This window comes from Stigmatopora argus, chromosome 9 (genome assembly GCF_051989625.1).
Source record: "Stigmatopora argus isolate UIUO_Sarg chromosome 9, RoL_Sarg_1.0, whole genome shotgun sequence".
Taxonomy (NCBI): Eukaryota; Metazoa; Chordata; class Actinopteri; order Syngnathiformes; family Syngnathidae; genus Stigmatopora; species Stigmatopora argus.
In genome coordinates, this window is record NC_135395.1 from 19,281,256 (window position 1) to 19,300,455 (window position 19,200).

The following is a 19,200-nucleotide window of genomic DNA, read 5'->3' on the forward strand; positions in this document are numbered from 1 at the left end:
TTTTAGGACGGCGTTTTAGGACGGCGTTTTAGGACGGCGTTTCCGGAAGGTGGTCACGAGGCACAAGGTCTTTCTCTGCGGAAAAAGCGACAAAAACTTTGTTGTATTTTCTGGAGCAAAAGTGGCACTTTTTTCATCGTTGAGCTGGCCCTGCGACAAACACTCATGTGCAACTTGTTTTTTTTTCCGTCCGACAACCCGGGCAGCCACAGTTAGCTTGTTCTTCTCCTTTGTTTGTTTTTGGTTTCTGTTTTTTTTTTTTAAATGGCCATCCCAATGATGCACCATATTATTTTTTCCCTCTTTATTGCGACTTATGATGGGGAAAAATACAGTTGTTACTATCTACTTACTTTTCCTTTTCTGCGGTGAAGGACTCGGCGTCTCCAGGGAAAACAAAGGTAGCGCATTGGTTGAGCCGAGCTTTTTCTTCTTCTTTTTGTCTGTATTGGGATTGGCTTTGTCGTCTATGTAAATGTTGGTATTTTCATCTTTAACAGCGCTGTCCCCTTTTCTCTTCTTTTTCTTCACTTCCTCGGGATGAGCTTTTCTCTTTTTCACCCTTTCAACCACTTGTGGAGGAGCTTCCACACCGGGAAGACTTTTTCTCATTTTCTTCTTTGCTTTCTTTTCAGAAACATCTGCGGTGCTCATCTGGTGGCCGTCATCATCGATGGAGTCTGGATTTCTCCTGGTCGATGGTTGCTGATCATCTTCTACAGGGTCAAGAGACATTTGGATTTTCTGGACTTCCTCAGCTAACCGCTCAAAGATTTTCTCATTAACGTCACTTTTCTTCTTCTTTTTGGGGGGTTTGACCGCATTGTCCGAAATATTCAGGTGATGGGAACCCCGCTTTCCCTTTTTCTCACCTTTTTGGTCTTTGATAAGAGACTTGGTGACCTTCTTCTCCGTTTTCTTGCCTTTCTTTTTTCTTTTCACCTCCTCCATAGGCGGCTCTTCTTGGGGTTCAGAGTTCAGTTTAGCGCCATTGGTGGCATCTTGCACGGGTTGTCCCAGAACTTTGTTTTCCCAGCTGCCGGTTTCAATCCCATTCTCTTGCTTTTCGCCTTGGGAAGATTCTCTTTTTTTCCTCCTATTGTCCCTTTTCATCGTTTGTTGGTCTAGAAACGACGACAACCCTTGCGCCGGAGGCGGCGTGCCGTTTAAGGTAGCCGAGGGGGTCTCGGGTTTAGCCTTTTCTAGGGTCTTCTTTTTGGAGGAACTTGACTTGGTTTCTTTCCCCGAGGTCCCCCTTTTTTTTGCTGACTGTTTTAAAGGTGTGCTCGCTTTAGGCTTGGCCTGGGGTTTTCTCACACTCTTCTTAACACATTTGGCTGAGCTCGAGCTAAACTCCAAAGCGTTGATGGTATCCATTTTCATAACGTTGACATCTGTAGACAAAAAAAATGTACTGTTAAAACAAAAATGCGGCATTTTGTTGTATTTGATGTTTTAGTAACCCTAGTGTGTCGCTCCTAAATACCTACGTTGTGTACAGGGTTAAATGTAAACAACTGCAACTGGCTAGCCAAACATATTCCAGGTGGCTGTTGTTGGCTGGGATAGGCTCCAGCACCCCCACCAGCCTTGTGAGGATAAGTGGAACGGAAAGTGACTGAATGTCAATAACCAGATTGCAATATGTGCCATTTATGCATTTCTTGGTGTGGGGAAAAAAATGATTCCATTCCAAAAATACTATTGTTTGTCACCCGCAAACAGAAACACTTACCGGTCATCTGAAAAAGCAATTTTTGCCATTTCTCAACATCCAAGCTGCTGTCAGAATCCGACTCGGCGGCGGCGGCGGCGGCGGCGGGGGCCACATTTTGTTGCTTCTCCTTTTTGACACTTTCTGACCATTTCGCATCTTTTTTGTTGATTTTAGGTGACTGAAAAATACAAATTATGGTCACTCCAGTACGGCAGTTCATTGATTGAATGTTTTCCGGCCAGGTGAAAACTCACTTTGGTCTTGTGCGCTTTCTTTGCAGTTCTTTTCTCCTTCTTTGAAACAGCTGGGTAAAGACAAATGAAACAACACGCCACTGCAATTAGCATTTTTGCCACTACGTAAATGACGCTAACTAGAAATGTTGTTCCATCTTAAACTGTCCTGAAAGTTGCTCAGAAAATTAAAAAAAGGCCATTGCGAGGGGAAAGTTCATCTGCTGTCTTTTGAATTTGTGGTACATTTGTAGCGTGAATAAGCAATGCTAGTGTGACATGCTAAAGTGTTTATCGGTATTCGATTATTGATGCCTTGATCCACATGGCAAGTGTGATGTGTTAAAGTGTATGTCGGTGTTTCAAGGTATGCTGGTTGTTGTAGAGGCCGGTTGAGTTTGTGGTTTGCAATATACACTGTTTAGCGTGTGAGAGAGAAGATAATGTTTAGTAATGTTTATTTACTTTTGAATGTGCGAGTCCTGGGTCATGCACATGTATGTAACATTTAGTACGCTACCTTCGGCCGCCATTACAGTTACCATTATTAGTAGATTGTCTATGACGGTCATAGCAAGGAATTTATGTTATTGATATTCCATTGTTTACCCTGTTGAATAGCTGAGAAGGACTTCATATAGATAGCTAGATAGATAGCTATATATATGGGTATAATTGTATATTATATTAATAATAATAATCGGACATAGGCCCTGTCGTCATCATCAACAACAAAAGCCTACTTGTCATCACACCTAGAAACTGCGTATGACGAAATTGGTAGTGCTTCTCCGTAAGGTGCGTTTACTCGGCAAAAGACCTAAATAAGTGATAGTTACGGACTTGTAATTTGGCATTCTGCTGTTATGGATACAGGTCACTTAAAGATACCAGTAATGCTGGATTTGAATAAGCAACAACAAATCACTATTGTGTTGATTTCTCCCTGTGTTTCAAGATAAAATGCAGGGTGCAACACTAGCAACCGTGGCTAGCATGTCCTTATTTTACAGTAAATGCGCACACAAGCGCTAAATTGGGCGTGCAGCTTTTAACATTACGAATTTGAAAATTGGATTGGATTGGATAACTTTATTCATCCCGTATTCGGGAAATTTCGTTGTTCCAGTGGCAAGAGGGTGAGGATGCAGGAATAGGAAAGGCATTTTAGACATAAATAGATAGGTAATAGATAGGTAATAAGTAGGTCAAGAAATAAATACATGAATAAATATATAATTAAATAAGCGTGTTGCTTAGGACATATATACATACATACAAATGACACTTCAATGTTTATTGTTCCTCATTAGATACCTTGAATTGGAGTTGAGACTCGTCCATTGGATGTAGGGTGCTTGTTCTTGGACTTTCTGCCAGGAATAAAACTATTTAATATTCACAAGGTATTTGGGAACCCAAAAAGTCACGTACAACATAGTAGGTACTACTCACTTTAACCAGGAACTGTAGATGTCCACTAATGATGACGATAACGCTGCGGTTCCCATCTCGGACCCCTGAAATTGAGTCATAGTTTCATTTTCCTTCCAATTTGACCACATTCCAAATGTAACAATGAGAATACACATCATTACACGTACCTAAGTATAGATGTTTCCTGTATACGAATGAAAGCATTTGAGTAATTATTTTTCTGACAACCTTTTAAGCTTACTACCTATACATTTGAGTCCTTAAACCATTATTAACAAGGCTAGTTACCTTTTTAACCTCCATGAACGAAAACACAATGCAAATGAAGTCATGTCAAATGTGTATTATATATATACAATACGGTATTGGCAACACATGGAAAGTTTGAGCTTGTTTTATTCTGGGTGTCCGTGTGTTGCTCACCTGTGGGCTCTGTTTAAGAAGCTCCTCCGCAGCCGAGTGGAAGCCATTCTCCTTCAAATGGCGAATAATGAGCACAATGAGCTCCTTTTGGGACGCGTTCACAGACATGTTCTCGGCTCCACGCACAACAGCAAACGCAAGCAGAAACGTGCTTTTCCTTGCATTAAGGTGTCATTTAAACGGCCATTACGCCTAAGTCAATGATAAACTCATTTTAAAAAAATCCCACATGTTTTTTTATTCAACTTCACGTGTAGCGCGGTGTATCACGGGAAGGATTGTATTGTACTTACTTCCGCTTTGTCACTGCCTGATCATGACCGTCAGTAGCTAGGAACAGGATCGTGACTTTTGTGACTGCGCATGTGCGTCACGTCCTCTCGAGAGCGACAATTTAGCATTAGAATGACATTTTTCACTGTACACATGAAAAGGACACCGTGGCACTTTATTTTAATAATAAATAAGTCTTATTTGGGCTCCAATGATTTCTGCACATGCGGGTGTTGCGCCGTCGTTTTAGGTCAATAAACGATAATCTAATAGTATTCTAATTTACTTAGTAATTACATATGTATATAAAATATTCCGTTATAAATCTAAATATGACCTCTGACCAATTATTATTATTGTTTTGAGCAGCAATAAACGAACAGAAATGCTAATACTAGTATACAGCAAATTCTCGAAACAAGAGCATCTTTGTGTGGAATTAGGCCGACAAGTTTTTAAAAAAGGCTTTCTTTTCAGAGTTTTGGCACCAAGCTGCTGAGCAGAAAAAGCGACCACATCCATCAAGTTCCCAGATTAGAAAATGGGGGGAAGCAGTGGGCTAATATGTGCAGGTTTACTGGCAGAGCTGTGCTGATTAGAAAGGAGCCAGTGTTTGTGGTGCAGGAGAGAGAGCAGCCATATTGAGTAACAGTGCCACTTCCTTCAGCCAAAACCGAAACATCTGCTACTCACCGCTGCAAAATATTTGTACCTCAAATTTGAGCTCTCAGGAAATAACAATGCAACCGTGCAAAAGTGGTTCATTCATCAGTCAAGGACGACTAAACCGACTTGACCCGAAGTTCCTTTGGTCAATTCACCGGTTTGGATGAGTCGTCGTGTGTTCATAGATTTATTTATGGAGAGTGTTTGGAGTCATTGGTCTCCATTGAAATGGGGATTTTTGTGTTGCGGTGAACAGCACGGTTGAGACATCCTGATCATTTTCCCCAGAGTTAAACCCCAATTCCAGGGAACCCCTCTTACTCTTTGACCCACTTCAAACTAGGGATGCTGAGTCCTATAATCCAAAGAAAAAGCCGCATTGGGCCCTGGTACCGAGTATCATCAGTATACTTTAAACCAGGGCGCTCTACCTGGCACCGCGCCCGTGCCGGCCGGGTATGTATGCCTCCATTGCTCAGCAAACAGCCGCAGCGGCATTTTCCTGCTCTTTACGGGAGGCTCATTAACTGGCCGGCAGTTTTCATAGCCGCAAGTTTTCCCGTTGCCAACATCAACACGAGCAAGGCGAGATATGTTTTGCATTGAATATTTCTGCCAACCGCTCGACATTAGCATTTATGCTCAAAGGCTCATCATCATGAAATTTACATGAATGGCAATACGGCATAAAGAAATCAGTTCTAAATGGCGACTAAACTTGTTATAAAGAGAAACATACACATACGTTAGTGACTTAGTCTACACAATAAATCTTGACAACAATTTTGGCTGGTAACTGCGTCGCCATTTGACATCTTTTAACGGTTAGCGATGGTTTCTTGACACAGTGAAGGCCTACATCGGGGGTTAACGGGGCTCTTTATCCGTACGGGAGCTGCAAACTGGAGTCGCATAGTCCCGTCATGTTATGTTGATTTGATGGAGGATTTGTAAAGTGGCTTTTTTGAGGCCCGCTTGGGCACGTTCGCTGAAACCGTGCAAGTATGTTCTGTCTCGCCATTACAGTCACTACAGAAATAGCAGTAATATTAAGGGAACATTTGTGAGAGCCACGCAGTCCGTGTGTGGAACAGGGTCTGCCAGTGTGTCTGTCCAACCCCGCGACTGGAGATTTCCTGACTGAGGGTCTGTCTCTGGAATATAGCCAGTCCCGAGCAGTGTTTTTCTTTGCTTTGCTTTCTAGATATGGGACAAGTTGGAAATGTGGGTCACTGGGATCAGGTTAAAAAGAACAGAAAACAGCCTTGTAATGTTCATCCTTGTTCAATAAATAAGGGGGGGAAACACATAATTGACTATTTATGATGGGTAAAAGTAGAGAAAACATCAATAAAGGCTAATATTTCTGGGAGGTAGCCATCCTTGGCGTGGGCACACATTTCATCTAAGCTGATAGTATTTAACCAATCAAATGCGAGTATCTCAGTTTGCCCACCCATAATCGTGATGTCATTAGTACTCGTCCTAATAACGTCCTGCACCTGTGCGCAACTCTGTCAGTGTTCACCCGTCATAAAAAAGGTTGCGTTTTTAAGGGTTGTTTTGGCGCATGCGTAGGTTTCCAAAAAGCCCGGATCGAATCTATTTTGCTCCGAACCAAAGAAAGCCAACAATGGACTTTGGTCTGGTTTGAATCCGCCCTTGGTCTATGGTCAAATCCGGTCCTCGACAGCCCCTATCCGGTCTCTTTTCCCCATCCCCCTCCTCTAGGACACCAAAATCAAATGATCAACTCATCAGCAAGCTGTCCACAAGCTTCATACCAATCCCGATGGTTTGATTCACGTGTGTTGTTGTTGGAGGGAGATAAATGGTGTCTAACAAACCCAACTCGTGATTAATGACCCCAATCAATAAAAAATGTGGCCCAAAAATGGGATACATTTGAACATGGAAATAAATTCAACTGCCCTTTTACCTGTTTACAAGAATGTTAAAGTCTCAAAGCTGGAATGTGATCTGCCTTCACGAGTCCCACTTGGCTGGAGTAGAAACATTACTGTGTGTATGTGTGTGTGTGTGTGCTTAAAGGTGGTAGGAAGCTAATGTTTTTTTAGTAGCCAAGTTGCAAGGTAAATGGGCGGCGTTTACGGGACCACTAGGGGAAGGAAAATGTTTCTCCAAGGAGCTTTGAAAGCTTTTTCGGAGTGCCAGTCTACTCGAATGAACGTATGGCCGAGGCTCACACACATCCCCATCAGGCTGGCAAATTGGAGAAATTGGAGAAACCGTAAAATGCTTGGCTGACCTCACCTCTTCGGACCGGATTACTTGGTCTCGAGACGGAGAATGATGGCCGCCACGGCACTGGCAAGATTCTCTGTGATGAGTCTTCTCAGCCTGGGATACCTCGCCTGGGATTCCAACGGTCCCAACCAGGTGGAGACAGAGGCGGGTCAGACTTTTGGCGGAGGCTCCGTTGGCCCCAAGCCTCCTCACATCATCTTCATCATGACCGACGATCAGGGATTCAACGATATTGGCTACCACAGCTCGGATATCAAGACCCCCGTGCTGGATAAGATGGCCGCCGATGGAGTCAAGTTGGAAAATTATTACATCCAGCCCATCTGCACGCCGTCTCGAAGCCAACTCATTACTGGGAGGTAGGGTGGAGCCGCGAGTGGGTCTTTTGCAAAAAAAAGCGAAATCCTGGTTTTGAATGGGCAATTTAACATTGGTTATTTGCGTACCTAACTCAAAAAACCAACACTTTCTTTTGCTGTATTTTGTAATGCAATTAGAATACTTGCACAAAGCTCAAGGACATTTAAGTGAATTCATAGGTACTTATTCTCTAAGTGTGTAACTACCAGTAGCTCAGAATCAGGCATAATTCATATGTAATGAATAAGTGACTGATCAAAATCAGTCAATATTTGTGTGCTTGATATTTAGTTCCGCTTCTAAAAAGGTGTCCCGGTGTTCCCGCAGGTACCAGATTCACACCGGCCTCCAGCACTCCATCATCCGACCCCGGCAGCCCAATTGCCTCCCCTTGAACCACGTCACCCTCCCCCAGAGACTGCGGGAGCTGGGCTACTCCACCCACATGGTGGGCAAATGGCACTTGGGTTTTTACAAGAAAGAGTGCCTGCCCACACGCCGCGGCTTCGATACCTACTTTGGCTCCCTGACCGGCAGCGTCAACTACTACACCTACAACTCCTGCGACGGTCCAGGCGCGTGCGGGTTCGACCTCCACGAAGGCGAAACGCCGGCCTGGGATCAGAGGGGGAAATACTCCACCCATTTGTACGCGCAGAGGGTCCGGCGGATCCTGGCGAGGCACGATCCCGGCGCCCGGCCGCTCTTCATCTACCTCTCCTTTCAAGCGGTTCACACTCCCTTGCAGTCCCCGCGCGAGTACATCTACCCGTACCGGGGCCTGGCCAACGTCCCGAGGAGGAAGTACGCCGCCATGGTCTCGGCGGTGGACCAGGCGGTCCGGAACGTGACCTACGCCCTCCGAAAGTACGGCTACTACCAGAACAGCGTGGTCATCTTCTCCACGGACAACGGTGGACAGCCGTCGTCCGGCGGCAACAACTGGCCGCTTCGGGGGCGCAAGGGCACCTACTGGGAAGGCGGAGTCCGGGGCCTGGGATTCGTCCACAGCCCTCTTTTGAGAAAGAAGAGACGAGTGAGCAGAGCCCTGGTGCACATCACCGACTGGTATCCCACCCTGGTGGGCCTGGCAGGTGGCAACCGGTCCCTCACCGAGGGCGTGGACGGGTACGACGTCTGGGGAGCCATCAGCGAGGGCAAGGAGTCTCCCCGCTTTGAAATCTTACACAACATCGACCCTCTCTACAACCGCGCCCGTAGCGGCTCCCTGCAGAAGGGACACGGGATCTGGAACACGGCCGTGCAGGCCTCCATCCGAGCCGGGGACTGGAAACTGCTGACGGGGGATCCCGGTTACGGGGACTGGACGCCGCCGCAGGTTCTGGCCAGCTTCCCCGCCGGCTGGTGGAACCTGGAGAGGCATGCCCAGGCCAAGAAATCGCTGTGGCTTTTCAACATCTCCGGAGACCCCAACGAACGTTTGGACCTGGCCGAGCGGAGACCCGACGTGGTCAAAGAGCTGCTGGCCAGGCTGGCGTACTACAACCGTACGGCCGTCCCGGTACGGTATCCGATAGAGGACCCGCGAGCCGACCCGGGCCTGAACGGGGGCGCTTGGGTTCCTTGGGTGCCGGACGAGGAAGAGGACAGCCGGGACACCTTCTATCCCAAGAAGGAGAAATGGGCCTGGAAGAAGAAGCTGAAAGCCTCTCACGGACGATCGTTTTTCAGGAGACTCAACAAGAGGATCATGTCCAACAGGATATGAAAACTATATTCACCAGACATTTGCCCGTTCCTCACCGGGATCCGCAATGCCCTGAGTGTTTGATACAAATGCTAATCGATTTGCTCTTTTTGTACATTTGAGACAATGATTTGATTGTGTTTTAAAGCAGTGGTTGCAAAGCACAGGACCTCGGCCCGGTACTGTTCCTCGGGCATTTGTCAGCGGGCCGGACAAAAAGTTTGATTGCAATAAAAAAAAGTGTTTTATTTGAATAACAGTTGGATTTCTTTTCGCACGGTGGTTAGCACGTTTGCCTCACAGTTTGGAGGTCACTCTTGGGCTCCGGCTTTCCTGCGTAGGTACTCCTTCCCTTGTGGTTGGTCAACAAAGGTACGTGACAGCAAGTACTTACAGTTGAAGCAACCACCAGTATGTATTTTTAAGATGATCATCCAAGTTTCATTTTTTGTTTTTGTTGCCCTCTCGCAGAGGCGCACCGAGACCAACCACAGCCGTGCCCGAGATATTTCGAAACCAGCAGACAAGTCACCCGCCGTTTGAGTTCCGGGAAATGAAGAGCTGGTGCTCACAGACTCGACGTTAAAGAGGCTTCCACCACGTAGCATTTTATTTAATTTATCGAAGGTGATGGCAGACGCCCACCTTTGGACGACAGACGGCGCTTCAAAGGAGAAGTGACACTTGACTCAACTTCCTTCCTCTTGGTCTGTTTCCTGTTAAATTGCGGAGATTTGGACTCTCTCTTGGTAGACCTTACTATATAAGGCAGGCATATGGAGCCGACTTGTTTTCTTCTTCTTCTCTTTGGCGGAACCGCTCATGGTAAGGTTGGCTTCAGAAGTCATGCGGGAATCATAATCCTCAATGTTTTGCTGCCACCCCCCCTTTTTTTTAGCTTTGCTCCCTTCAGGTGAATCCGTCTGCAATGGGACCCAGGAGAAGTCTCGGTTCTCCGTCACCCTCGGAGCGACCGTTTCCATCCAAGTGATGGCCAACGCGAGTGGCCATCGGGTGCAATGCAAGAAAGTGCACCCCGGCGAACCCGTTCTGGTGTTCACCGTGAAAAGAGAAAAGGTGCTGATGGAGGAACCCTACGGGAACAGAGCCAACTTCTTCATCAGCAACGGGACTTTGACATTTTCCAGCGTGGAGAAGACCGACTCGGGCCAATATATCCTGGAAATCTTTAATTCCATTGGGTGCAGTGTCAAAAACCTTGCGGTAGAACTGGATGTGCAGGGTAAGTGGTGAAGAATTTTTCGGGGGAAGGGAGGATTTGACTCTAGAGATATATTGAATAAATGGATGGAACCCGGTGGACCAGTGGTTAGTGCGTCAGCCTCACAGTTCTGGGGTCGTGGGTTCCGTGCCAGATCTGTCCTCACTGTGGGGAGTTGGAATGTTCACTCCGGGCTAGCGTGGGTACTCCGGGTTTCCTCCCACATCCTCAAATCATGCATGCTAGGCTACTTGTGAGCTAAATTATCCCTAGCTATGTGTGATTGGCTGTTTGTCTCCTTGCCTCAAGGACTATCAAATAATATGTAGTACCTACAAACTTATAGAAAGCCCTTCCAAAGGAGAAAGTTGTCCCATTGACTGCACAGCCATTTAGTATCTAGCCATCGTCCTTGCTGCTGTTATCCCGTCAACCCAGTGGGAAAAACACGGGTGAGGCTTTTCCAGGGATTAACACGAACCCATACTGACCTCAGGAACTTCCATAAAAAGATATTTCTTGATGTTTTTAACATTGGAGGTGACACCATTTGTAATTGTCGTCTACTCTTTTCAGAAAGCCGTTTTTCCATCCTCATTCCGGTTTGTTCCGCACTGGCTGCCTTACTGGTCATCGTGGTCTTGTCTTTATGCTTGTGTAGGAAAAGGAGGCGGAGCGGAAGGTCAGGTATGACGGGCACGAAAAGGCGCAAATCAGCCATTGTCATGAAAATTGTAACCATTTTGATTCTCTGACTTTTGCCAAGGTTCTGCTAAATCCAGGAACAAAAAGACGGCAGTCGAATTTTGGCAGACGAGCGATGATCGTACGCAAGATACTTTACATTACGGACCGAATTAAACCAGCAATTCTCATCGAGGTGATTTTAATCATTCATTTTATATCGCTGTATGACGTCTTCATAGTTTGTATCACAAATGTTGGCGAAGTTTAATGTGGAAATAAAACCGATATTGTGACTCGAGTGTTTATTGAATTGAAAATAGGAAGAGTGATGATCAAATGAGTGTTATCTTTTTTTCACAAATGTCATCCTGTTAATTATGCAGATGCCACCTCAGTCTCGAAAATCTTCTGTAACAAAGCCCCTTCTCCCCTGCAAGATTTTGTACCAAATCATTCCAAGGCATCAACAAGGGCTGGCTCTAGAGGTGACTGTGTAGTTCCTTTGAAAAAGAGTGCTCAATTAGTCAAAGCACCTTCTCTCTTCATATCTGGAATGGAAAATGAATGAAGAAATACAGACGCTCCCCTACTTACGAACATACGACTTACGAACAACGGTACATACGAACATGTCTGCAAATTGCGTTTATGTCGAAAAATGTTCGTAAGTTCGATTTTGTTGCGTAAGTGCGTGACGTATCGCGGAGTGCGCACCCCAAAAACCTTACAAACACCGTACGAGTCGTACGGTGTTTGTAAGGTTTTGGGGGGGTTTGTAAGGGGAATCATAATCATTTATAAGGGCAGTTATCGGCAGAGGTTGACAGGTATGCAACTTGTGCAATAGCGTACGCGGGAAGAGTTGCGCAAGGGGAGCCGATTCTCTCATCTGTCACCATCTCCACCTCGTCCATCCGTCCGTTTGTCCCCGTTTGGGGTTCTTTACACTTCCTGAAGTGCAAAATGCTGACTTTGAGACGGAGGACAAGGCTGATGGCGGCAGGCCACACTGAAATGTGTTCCACCTCAACTCTGTAAGATGTTTTCTTCAGAGGTGAGAGGGGCTCCGGCACCCCCCGGTGAAGATGAGCCAAAGGGAAAATGAATGGACGGAAGCTAAAGCTCTCCTTTCGGGGTTGCTATTTGAATCATTCATTTTGCGAAAGGGCTTTCGTCCGATATTTCTTCTCAGCTGGAAGGAAGCCGCGATACGAAGGCCTTCCATCGACTTGAAGCTTAGGCCCCTCCCTTTTTCTTTCCTATCTGTTATCAGTCGTGAAATAAATATCGACAGAGTGCTCACACACACACACAAAGGTCTTTTTCTTTTTATCACATTCGTTGCTTTGCAGCTGAGCGGCTGGCTCATCAGAGACATGCGAGCGACAGCTGGACTTGTTCTGTTGCTCGTCACAGTGGGTCAAGGTCAGGCTTTTCCACGTCTAAACGGCAAAAAGAACAAAAAAAAACCGCTTATCTTGAAGCCATATGGCTCCATTTCTCTTTAAAATGAAAGATTTCCAGGAGTAGAAAAAAAATGTAAATGTGTAGCAGCTAAAGGGATGAATATAAAATGCCATATTGACCGACAAATATTCAGCAAAACAATTTTAGATTTAATGATCATTTTCTATCATTTAATGATCCTTTCCCATGATTTAATGAACATTTTCTATTATTTCATGAACCTTTTCTATGATTTAATGAACATCTTCTATGATTTAATGAAACTTTTCTATGATTTAATGAACATTTTCTATGATTTCATGATCATTTTCTAAGATTTAATGAACATTCTCTATTATTTAATGAACCTTTTCTATGATTTAATGAACATTTTCTATGATTTCATGATCCTTTTGTAGGTGCGAGCAAGCTTTGCGATGGAAGAAACGATGGAGCGCGCTGTTACGCACGGCTGTCTGGAGAAATAAATATCCACTTAGTGGACACCCCGCCCTACTTGTATTACTGGAAGAAAGGACGGGAAACCATATTTTATGGCAGGGGCAGGCTTTTCCAGGAGAGTATCTCGGGAAGAACGCGCTTGGATTCGGACAGCGGGGTGATGACCATGGTCAACGTGACCAAGACTGACGGCGGAAACTATACTCTGGAATTCAGGGAGGGACAATACACCCTGTATCACACACTCCAATTGCTGGTTGAAGGTGAACATGGCCAACATGATTAGCTTTAGCATGATTAGCTTCAACAATGTATGTATATGTCCAAGCTCCCGTGGCCGCCATCCATCTTGTCTCCGAGTGTCTGCCCCAAGGAGAGCAGCTGGTGTCTTGCTCCTCCGTGGGCGGAGACAACCTTCAATACGGGTGGAGCCTGAACCAAAGACCGTTGCAAGACGAGGATCTGGTGCACGGAGAGCTTTGGGAAAGCAAGGTCACCCTTAGACGCAACATCTCGGGACGGATCGTCTGCTCCGTTCGAAATAACGTCAGTGAAGGAGAGCAAGAAATCTGTCTGACCTGCGGTGGGTAAGAAAATGGTGGACATGCAAAGTCCAGTCTAAAAGTGGCCATTTTTTGGCTCACCCCGTACAAATGAAACATGAGTTTTGAAACGAGCATATCTTGGAAGTCAATGTGTTTTCAAGCCATGTTTTCCCGCCCTCCTCCTCCTCCTCCTCCTCCTTGGTGTAGCTCTTCCAATTCCCGACTGCTGTTTTAATGGGACTCGTCCAATCGGATGCCGAGTCTCCGCGCGCTGGGACGCCAGCTTTCAAGGTGAACGGACGCTTGGGAATGGCCGCCACGTGACGTGACGTGACGCCTAGCATTTCTTTTTTCCTAATTGCTCAGATTTGGTGCTGATAATCCGTACTGGCGTTTTGGCTGGGAGCCTTCTCCTATTGGTCGGCGTTGTACTCTACACTTTGAGGAAAAGCCACCACACACATGCAGGTCAACAACTTTTATTCTTGTTATTTGACAGTTTCTAGCTTGCTTTTGCCTTTCAAAGCCAACGTTCTTAATTTAAAAAAATGATTCCGGTTATGATTTATATTATATTAATGACACTAAACAAAAATTCTGATGTGACTTATGCATCTCCAAACAATCAAATATTTCTTTTCATTTGTCAAGGAAAGGACATCTTTCTTAAAACTATGTGATGTCTACTCTAATTTGTACTTTGGGAAATGATGGAAAACCTTGTTTTTCATCAGAATACAAATGTGTTGTATTTATATTCAATTCCAAATGCTCTTCACATATTTATATGCAATGAAATTTGGAGTAGTTTATTCATATGAAAAATGAATCCATTTCTATTCCTTTGTCTTTACAGTTGTGGACGAGCAGGAATTAACGTACGTGAATTTACCAAGACAAAATGATGCAACAGAGAGATGACAAAATGAAGTTGTTTTTTTTAAATGATGAGAATAGTACAAAAAAATGGAAGACAACATGGCTGCACTGATGATATCAAATAAACAGCGGCATGTTTTTTTTTATTTTTTATTTTTGTAATTTACATTTGCACTTTTCCAAATGCCCCAAAAATGTTCTGCTTGGTGCATTAACTCTGTGAGTGCCATTTTCATGACGGTATAAACAATCAGTAAAAAAATAAAAAAAAGAAGTGATTTGACACTCAAGTTCATTTTAGTGTCATTTAATTTTGTATCCGTCCATGTAAGCACACCCCACAAAAGATGGCGCTCAAGCTCCTTGGACTGAAGCTTCACTTTTCTCTATTTTTCCACTCCTCATTTCATCTTTTATAGCGTATTTTCTGGCCTAACATGCTCATGTATAAAAGTACAATAATAAAGGTTCATATGCATGACATTGCGGCAAGAGAAAAAATATTTAGGGCGCGTTAAACATCTGAACGTGGTATTAAGAGACACAATCCAAAAGTTCTTTTTTGATTTGAATACCATTGTAAAGTTGCCTGCAATGAATGAGCCCATTCTGGCTATCGGACTGCTTTTTGTTCTTTGAAACTGGGAGGAATACACAAGAAATACAAAAGCGTTCAAGCCCTCAACTTCACGAAAGAAGAAGTAACGTCCATTGCCGTTTCCTCTTTGTCATTTTTCTATAAAAAGAAGAAGGAGAAGAAGAAGAAGAAGAAAGAACTTATCGTTCTTTCTGGACACCGGCGGGAACGCTCGGGGTCTTTCAAGATGGTGGGCCGTCGTCGCGTGGCCTCTTGACGCTTGCCCTGAAAAGTCACAAGAGAGGCGTTTCAAAGCTCGATGATGTTTTGATCTGATTGCTTCTACATTGACAAAAAGAAGAAGTGCAACTTCCCTTTCCGTCGTGGAAATAAAAAGAGAAAGAAATTCTTAAAGCATCCGATACTGGCGTCATGAGAGCCGCGGCCGGACTGGTGCTTTTGCTGGTGCTTTTGCTGGCGGCGCTTTCTCCAGGTCAGTTCTTTTGGCGCTCTGGCGGGGAAAAATCGTCAGAAGACGCTGGCGTTATTTCGCCCGAGTCGCTCTTTCAAAATCTCCGCTATTGAAATGCTTTCTTTTGATCGCATTGAAAATTGAATGGAGCGGGCGTCCAATCAAGCCCCGTGCGACAGACCGGGGTCACCCATTGATCCGTTATTTGCCGACATTGGGCGGCGTTCCCTCGCCACCCGTCATGCTGTATGGTTTGAGTCGAGAAAGCCTTTGAGAGCGTCCACCACAGTGAGATGGCTTTTCCAAAACAGTACACAATTGTTAACGGCAAATGAGATTGACCTGAAGTTGCTTTTTCAGACGATGAATGTACAAAGAAGAGGGGGGGGGATAAAAGCCGCTTTTTCAGGAGGGCCATTTTTGATGTTATCAAAAATCAAGAACGAACATACATCGGTCGAAGTAACAATGGTTAAAATGGAGAACATCGGGCTAAATAGGCCTCTCTTAACATAATCATTTTTTATAACTATAGCCTAGGGGGAAAAAGTTATAAAAAATCAAATCAAATTGACCTTAAGTTGCATTACTTATTCTATTTTTCAGACGATGAATGTACAAAGAAGAGGGGGGGAAAAATAAAAATCACTTTTTAGGAGGGCCATTTTTTATGTTATCAGAAATCAAGAACAAACATACGTCAGTTTTTTGGGGATAACTATAGCCTATGAAAACAAGTGAACAGGCTGCGGGTGGTCAGAGAAAAAAACATCACAAATTGCACTTGAGTATTGGTCGCAGGCCCAGCCAAAATACCAAAACAGTGCGACTTATACGCCAGAAAATACAGTACGCTAAAGTTGTTGTTTTTTACCGCCGTAAGACAGAGCAAAAATGAATAGTCTAATAATGGATAGCAAAATTCGTGATTTGACAATTTCCCTTTCACCTGGTTTTGAAAAATGGCTCTTGGAAATGGCTGATTTCAAATGTTTGATTCTTGGATTTCAGGTGCCGGTAAGCCTTGTGACGCCACCAAAGAAGAGGCTCGCTGTTATGGACGACTGGGTGGAGAAATTGAAATTCAATTGGTCAACAGCGGTCAAAATAGCTTTAACTGGAAGCGCGACAAGAACATTTATATAGTGTATAGGAATGGTGTAATTATCAATACTAGTGTTCCAAGAGTAAGCTTTAGCCCAAACAATGGGACGGCAAAGATAGTCCAGCTGAAGAAGACCGATGCTGGGAACTACAGTCTTATTTCCTATGACAGCGACACGGGACAGAGAATCAGCAACAGGACGATGCAACTCCTCATTGAAGGTCAATTGATCTCATTTTTTGCTTTTATCTGTATCATATATACTATACACAAACATCTCTACAATACTCAAATGCTTGCGCCTTTGTGCGTTTTCTTTGAACTCTTCCATTTTGGTGCTATATACCTGCTTCGACGTCGGCCAAAGACTCCATTTGAACCACGGCGCTAACGCCGGGTCTCGGTCTAGGCGTTTGTTTTCCTGCAAAAAGAGCCAAAGGTGCGCACCGACCAATTTTTAGGGGTTAAGGTTAACGCCAAAAACACACCTACATGCTAGGCTAGCTGGTTGAAAGGTCTAAATTTCCTAACCCTATCTATGATTGGTCTCCTCGTGCCCTGCGATTGGCCGGCCGGCCGGCCACCCCTCGGGGATGGTGCCCACGGTTAGCCGGGGTAGACGAAAGAATGAATTTAGCCGCGGATAACGTTAGCCACACATACGGGTGCTTGGCATTGACACGGGGTGTTTCCCTCCCTCAGCTCCCATCACCGCCGTCGACCTGGAGGCCAAATGCGAGGACGGAGGACGGCAGTCGGTGTTCTGCACCTCCGACGGGGACGATCTCCAATACGGCTGGCGGTTAAACGGTCGAGCCGTGGAGCAGGCCCAGCTGCTCCACGGCCACGTGGACCAAAGCAACATCACTCTGAAGCCGAACGTCTCGGGACTCTTAGTTTGCTCCGTGAACAATCAGGTGACCCAAGTCCGGCGGGAAGTCGACGTATCTTGCGGTGAGAACCCACCCGGCGACGCATTGGTGGGACGGTCGACCTCAGCCTGCTCTTTTTCTTTCTTTCTAGTCTTGTTTAACTGCAGCTCCAATGGGACGTTCCGATACGGGTGGATGTCCAAAGCCGATCGAGCCCTGTGCGACAACCCCGACGGGGAAAATGAGGATCGCCGGTCCGTCCCTTATCTGCCGATATTGGGCGGCGTTCTCTCGGCGCTCGTCATGCTCTTGGTGATCGCATTGGCGGTGACCTACCTGCGCAAGAAAAAGGCCGGCGGGGGCGACGGTAAGGGTTTGAGTGGGCGCGCTTTGCCCTGGTGGCCGTTTTGATTCATTCTGGCGTTTCCGTTCCCCATGGCAGATGAACGGGAATTGACGTACGCCGAAGTCAGGATGGTCCGGCAGCCGAGGGCTTCCATAAGAGTCAACCAAGATTTGGAGGTGACGTACGGCCAGGTGAAGATTCCCCAGCGAGGCCGTGCGGAGGTCAAATAGGCGCTTTATTTCCAAATCCGTATAAAAAGATGATTGAAAAAAATGTTTGTTTTTTGTACTTTCAAACGGACTATGGGCCTCCTGATCTCTTCATGGATGAATATTTATTGAATGTATTTTCTAATGAAAACATGATGGATTAGATGAGATGATTTGAGGCTATGGATTAGCAAAAGCAAAAATGTTTTCTCTAGAAATAGGAGTGCAATTCAAGTTCATTTGTCATGTATGACTTCAAGCTTTTGCGGCAGTTCCCTTTTTTAGGTCATGTGACCATGATTGCACAAGCCTTCCATGTTTCAAAGACTCGATTGCAAAGAAAAATAAAGGAATCCAAATGAGTTGGACGCCTATCTGTTCTACCTGTGGGCGTGGCCTAACCTTTGATCTTGATGGCATGACAGACTCAGCTCTGTATCGCTCTTTGCATAACGACCCGCGATAAAGACTTACGCAATGTGTTTGTGGGAATTATAATAAGGCCTATGCCAAATCTTAAAAGTAGGACAGAAAAAAAAAAACAAGCCGAAAACGAGCTCCATTCGGTTTTGGCTTTGACTTTTCAACTGGATTGATCCGGTTGGGGGTGAAAGGTCAACAACCCGGGTCAAGCGTTTAGCGCAACGGCCGCCCCATCAAACATGTTTATGGTCCGTCACGGTTGTGGTGTCCTCAAACACCCACCCGAGATTATTTTTAACCCAACGCTCTCTGTTGAACCTTTGACTGACATAATCGGTCGGCCCAGCAAATCATTGATAACGCCACGCCGGCGTCGTAAAGCGGTTTGGATGGAGCTGGCCCCCTTTTATCTCGCTCTCTCGCTCTCTCGCTATTTTGCCTTAAATCCACTCCTTTCGTTTGGGCCCTCATATTCCAATACCCGTAAATTGTGATTTTTTTTCCATGTTCAATCTGTAAAACTTTCGACTCCCAGGCAATGAAATACATGTTAGCTGGCATTGTGACACGTTCATGTGACCAGATTCGGCATGCCAAAGATATAAAACCATAAAAGACGCTTCTCCCAGAAGCTGTAATCTTTGCTAACGGGAAATGTCGTCCGACGGAAAAAAAATCACATTTGTCAACGGCATGACCGAGTGAGTATCTTTCGATAAGCGATTGACTACGCGCCGGAAAAGTCCTCCTCGTCGGCGTCCCATCCGCTTTGACCGGGAGGGTCGGCAGCGATGGAAAGTTCGTTCAATGATACTTCACTCACTTTTAGGATCACTGGGAAAAACGGCGTGTTAAATGAACGAACGCTTC

The 19,200-nt window shown here is 45.2% G+C and overlaps 4 protein-coding genes across 5 annotated transcripts; 3 read left to right on the top strand and 1 right to left on the bottom strand.

The window, feature by feature from the left end:
- Window positions 1-31: 31 nt before the first annotated feature.
- Window positions 32-4,104, bottom strand: LOC144082365 (uncharacterized). 2 transcript variants are annotated; one of them, XM_077609488.1, is made up of 6 exons: window positions 3,811-4,104; window positions 3,406-3,470; window positions 3,268-3,323; window positions 1,972-2,021; window positions 1,736-1,895; window positions 32-1,394 (listed from the first exon to the last, which is right to left on the bottom strand). In XM_077609488.1, the coding sequence occupies exons 1-6, from the start codon at window positions 3,916-3,918 to the stop codon at window positions 346-348; spliced, it is 1,488 nt and encodes a 495-aa protein (XP_077465614.1). In that variant the 5' UTR covers window positions 3,919-4,104; the 3' UTR covers window positions 32-345. The 2 variants fall into 2 exon arrangements, with proteins under 2 accessions (XP_077465614.1, XP_077465615.1); XM_077609489.1 differs by lacking the exon at window positions 3,811-4,104 and adding an exon at window positions 3,555-3,579.
- Window positions 4,105-6,934: 2,830 nt separating this feature from the next.
- On the top strand, window positions 6,935-9,162 carry LOC144082571 (arylsulfatase I-like). The gene is made up of 2 exons (XM_077609815.1): window positions 6,935-7,376; window positions 7,705-9,162. Exons 1-2 carry the CDS (start codon window positions 7,060-7,062, stop codon window positions 9,104-9,106), a joined length of 1,719 nt encoding a protein of 572 aa, XP_077465941.1. The 5' UTR covers window positions 6,935-7,059; the 3' UTR covers window positions 9,107-9,162.
- Window positions 9,163-9,678: 516 nt separating this feature from the next.
- LOC144082669 (uncharacterized) lies at window positions 9,679-18,269 on the top strand. Its single transcript, XM_077609954.1, has 9 exons — window positions 9,679-9,910; window positions 9,984-10,328; window positions 10,884-10,994; window positions 11,074-11,150; window positions 12,347-12,419; window positions 12,860-13,165; window positions 16,387-16,701; window positions 17,183-17,719; window positions 17,795-18,269. The coding sequence occupies exons 1-9, from the start codon at window positions 9,862-9,864 to the stop codon at window positions 17,926-17,928; spliced, it is 1,947 nt and encodes a 648-aa protein (XP_077466080.1). The 5' UTR covers window positions 9,679-9,861; the 3' UTR covers window positions 17,929-18,269.
- Window positions 12,327-14,723, top strand: LOC144082970 (uncharacterized). The gene is made up of 5 exons (XM_077610482.1): window positions 12,327-12,419; window positions 12,860-13,485; window positions 13,655-13,738; window positions 13,814-13,915; window positions 14,304-14,723. The coding sequence occupies exons 2-5, from the start codon at window positions 13,212-13,214 to the stop codon at window positions 14,366-14,368; spliced, it is 525 nt and encodes a 174-aa protein (XP_077466608.1). The 5' UTR covers window positions 12,327-12,419; window positions 12,860-13,211; the 3' UTR covers window positions 14,369-14,723.
- Window positions 18,270-19,200: the final 931 nt, after the last annotated feature.

Coding starts and splice junctions, on each gene's coding strand:
- LOC144082970 (XM_077610482.1), top strand. CDS start 13,212: ATGTATGTATATGTCCAAGCTCCCGTGGCCGCCATCCATCTTGTCTCC. Junction 13,739..13,813: donor CTGGGACGCCAGCTTTCAAG/GTGAACGGACGC, acceptor CTAATTGCTCAG/ATTTGGTGCTGATAATCCGT. Junction 13,916..14,303: donor AAGCCACCACACACATGCAG/GTCAACAACTTT, acceptor TTGTCTTTACAG/TTGTGGACGAGCAGGAATTA.
- LOC144082571 (XM_077609815.1), top strand. CDS start 7,060: ATGATGGCCGCCACGGCACTGGCAAGATTCTCTGTGATGAGTCTTCTC. Junction 7,377..7,704: donor AGCCAACTCATTACTGGGAG/GTAGGGTGGAGC, acceptor GTGTTCCCGCAG/GTACCAGATTCACACCGGCC.
- LOC144082365 (XM_077609488.1), bottom strand. CDS start 3,918: ATGTCTGTGAACGCGTCCCAAAAGGAGCTCATTGTGCTCATTATTCGC. Junction 3,471..3,810: donor TTCTTAAACAGAGCCCACAG/GTGAGCAACACA, acceptor ACTCAATTTCAG/GGGTCCGAGATGGGAACCGC. Junction 2,022..3,267: donor AGTCTCAACTCCAATTCAAG/GTATCTAATGAG, acceptor GTCTTTACCCAG/CTGTTTCAAAGAAGGAGAAA.
- LOC144082669 (XM_077609954.1), top strand. CDS start 9,862: ATGGAGCCGACTTGTTTTCTTCTTCTTCTCTTTGGCGGAACCGCTCAT. Junction 13,166..16,386: donor ACTCCAATTGCTGGTTGAAG/GTGAACATGGCC, acceptor CTTGGATTTCAG/GTGCCGGTAAGCCTTGTGAC. Junction 17,720..17,794: donor AAAGGCCGGCGGGGGCGACG/GTAAGGGTTTGA, acceptor TCCCCATGGCAG/ATGAACGGGAATTGACGTAC.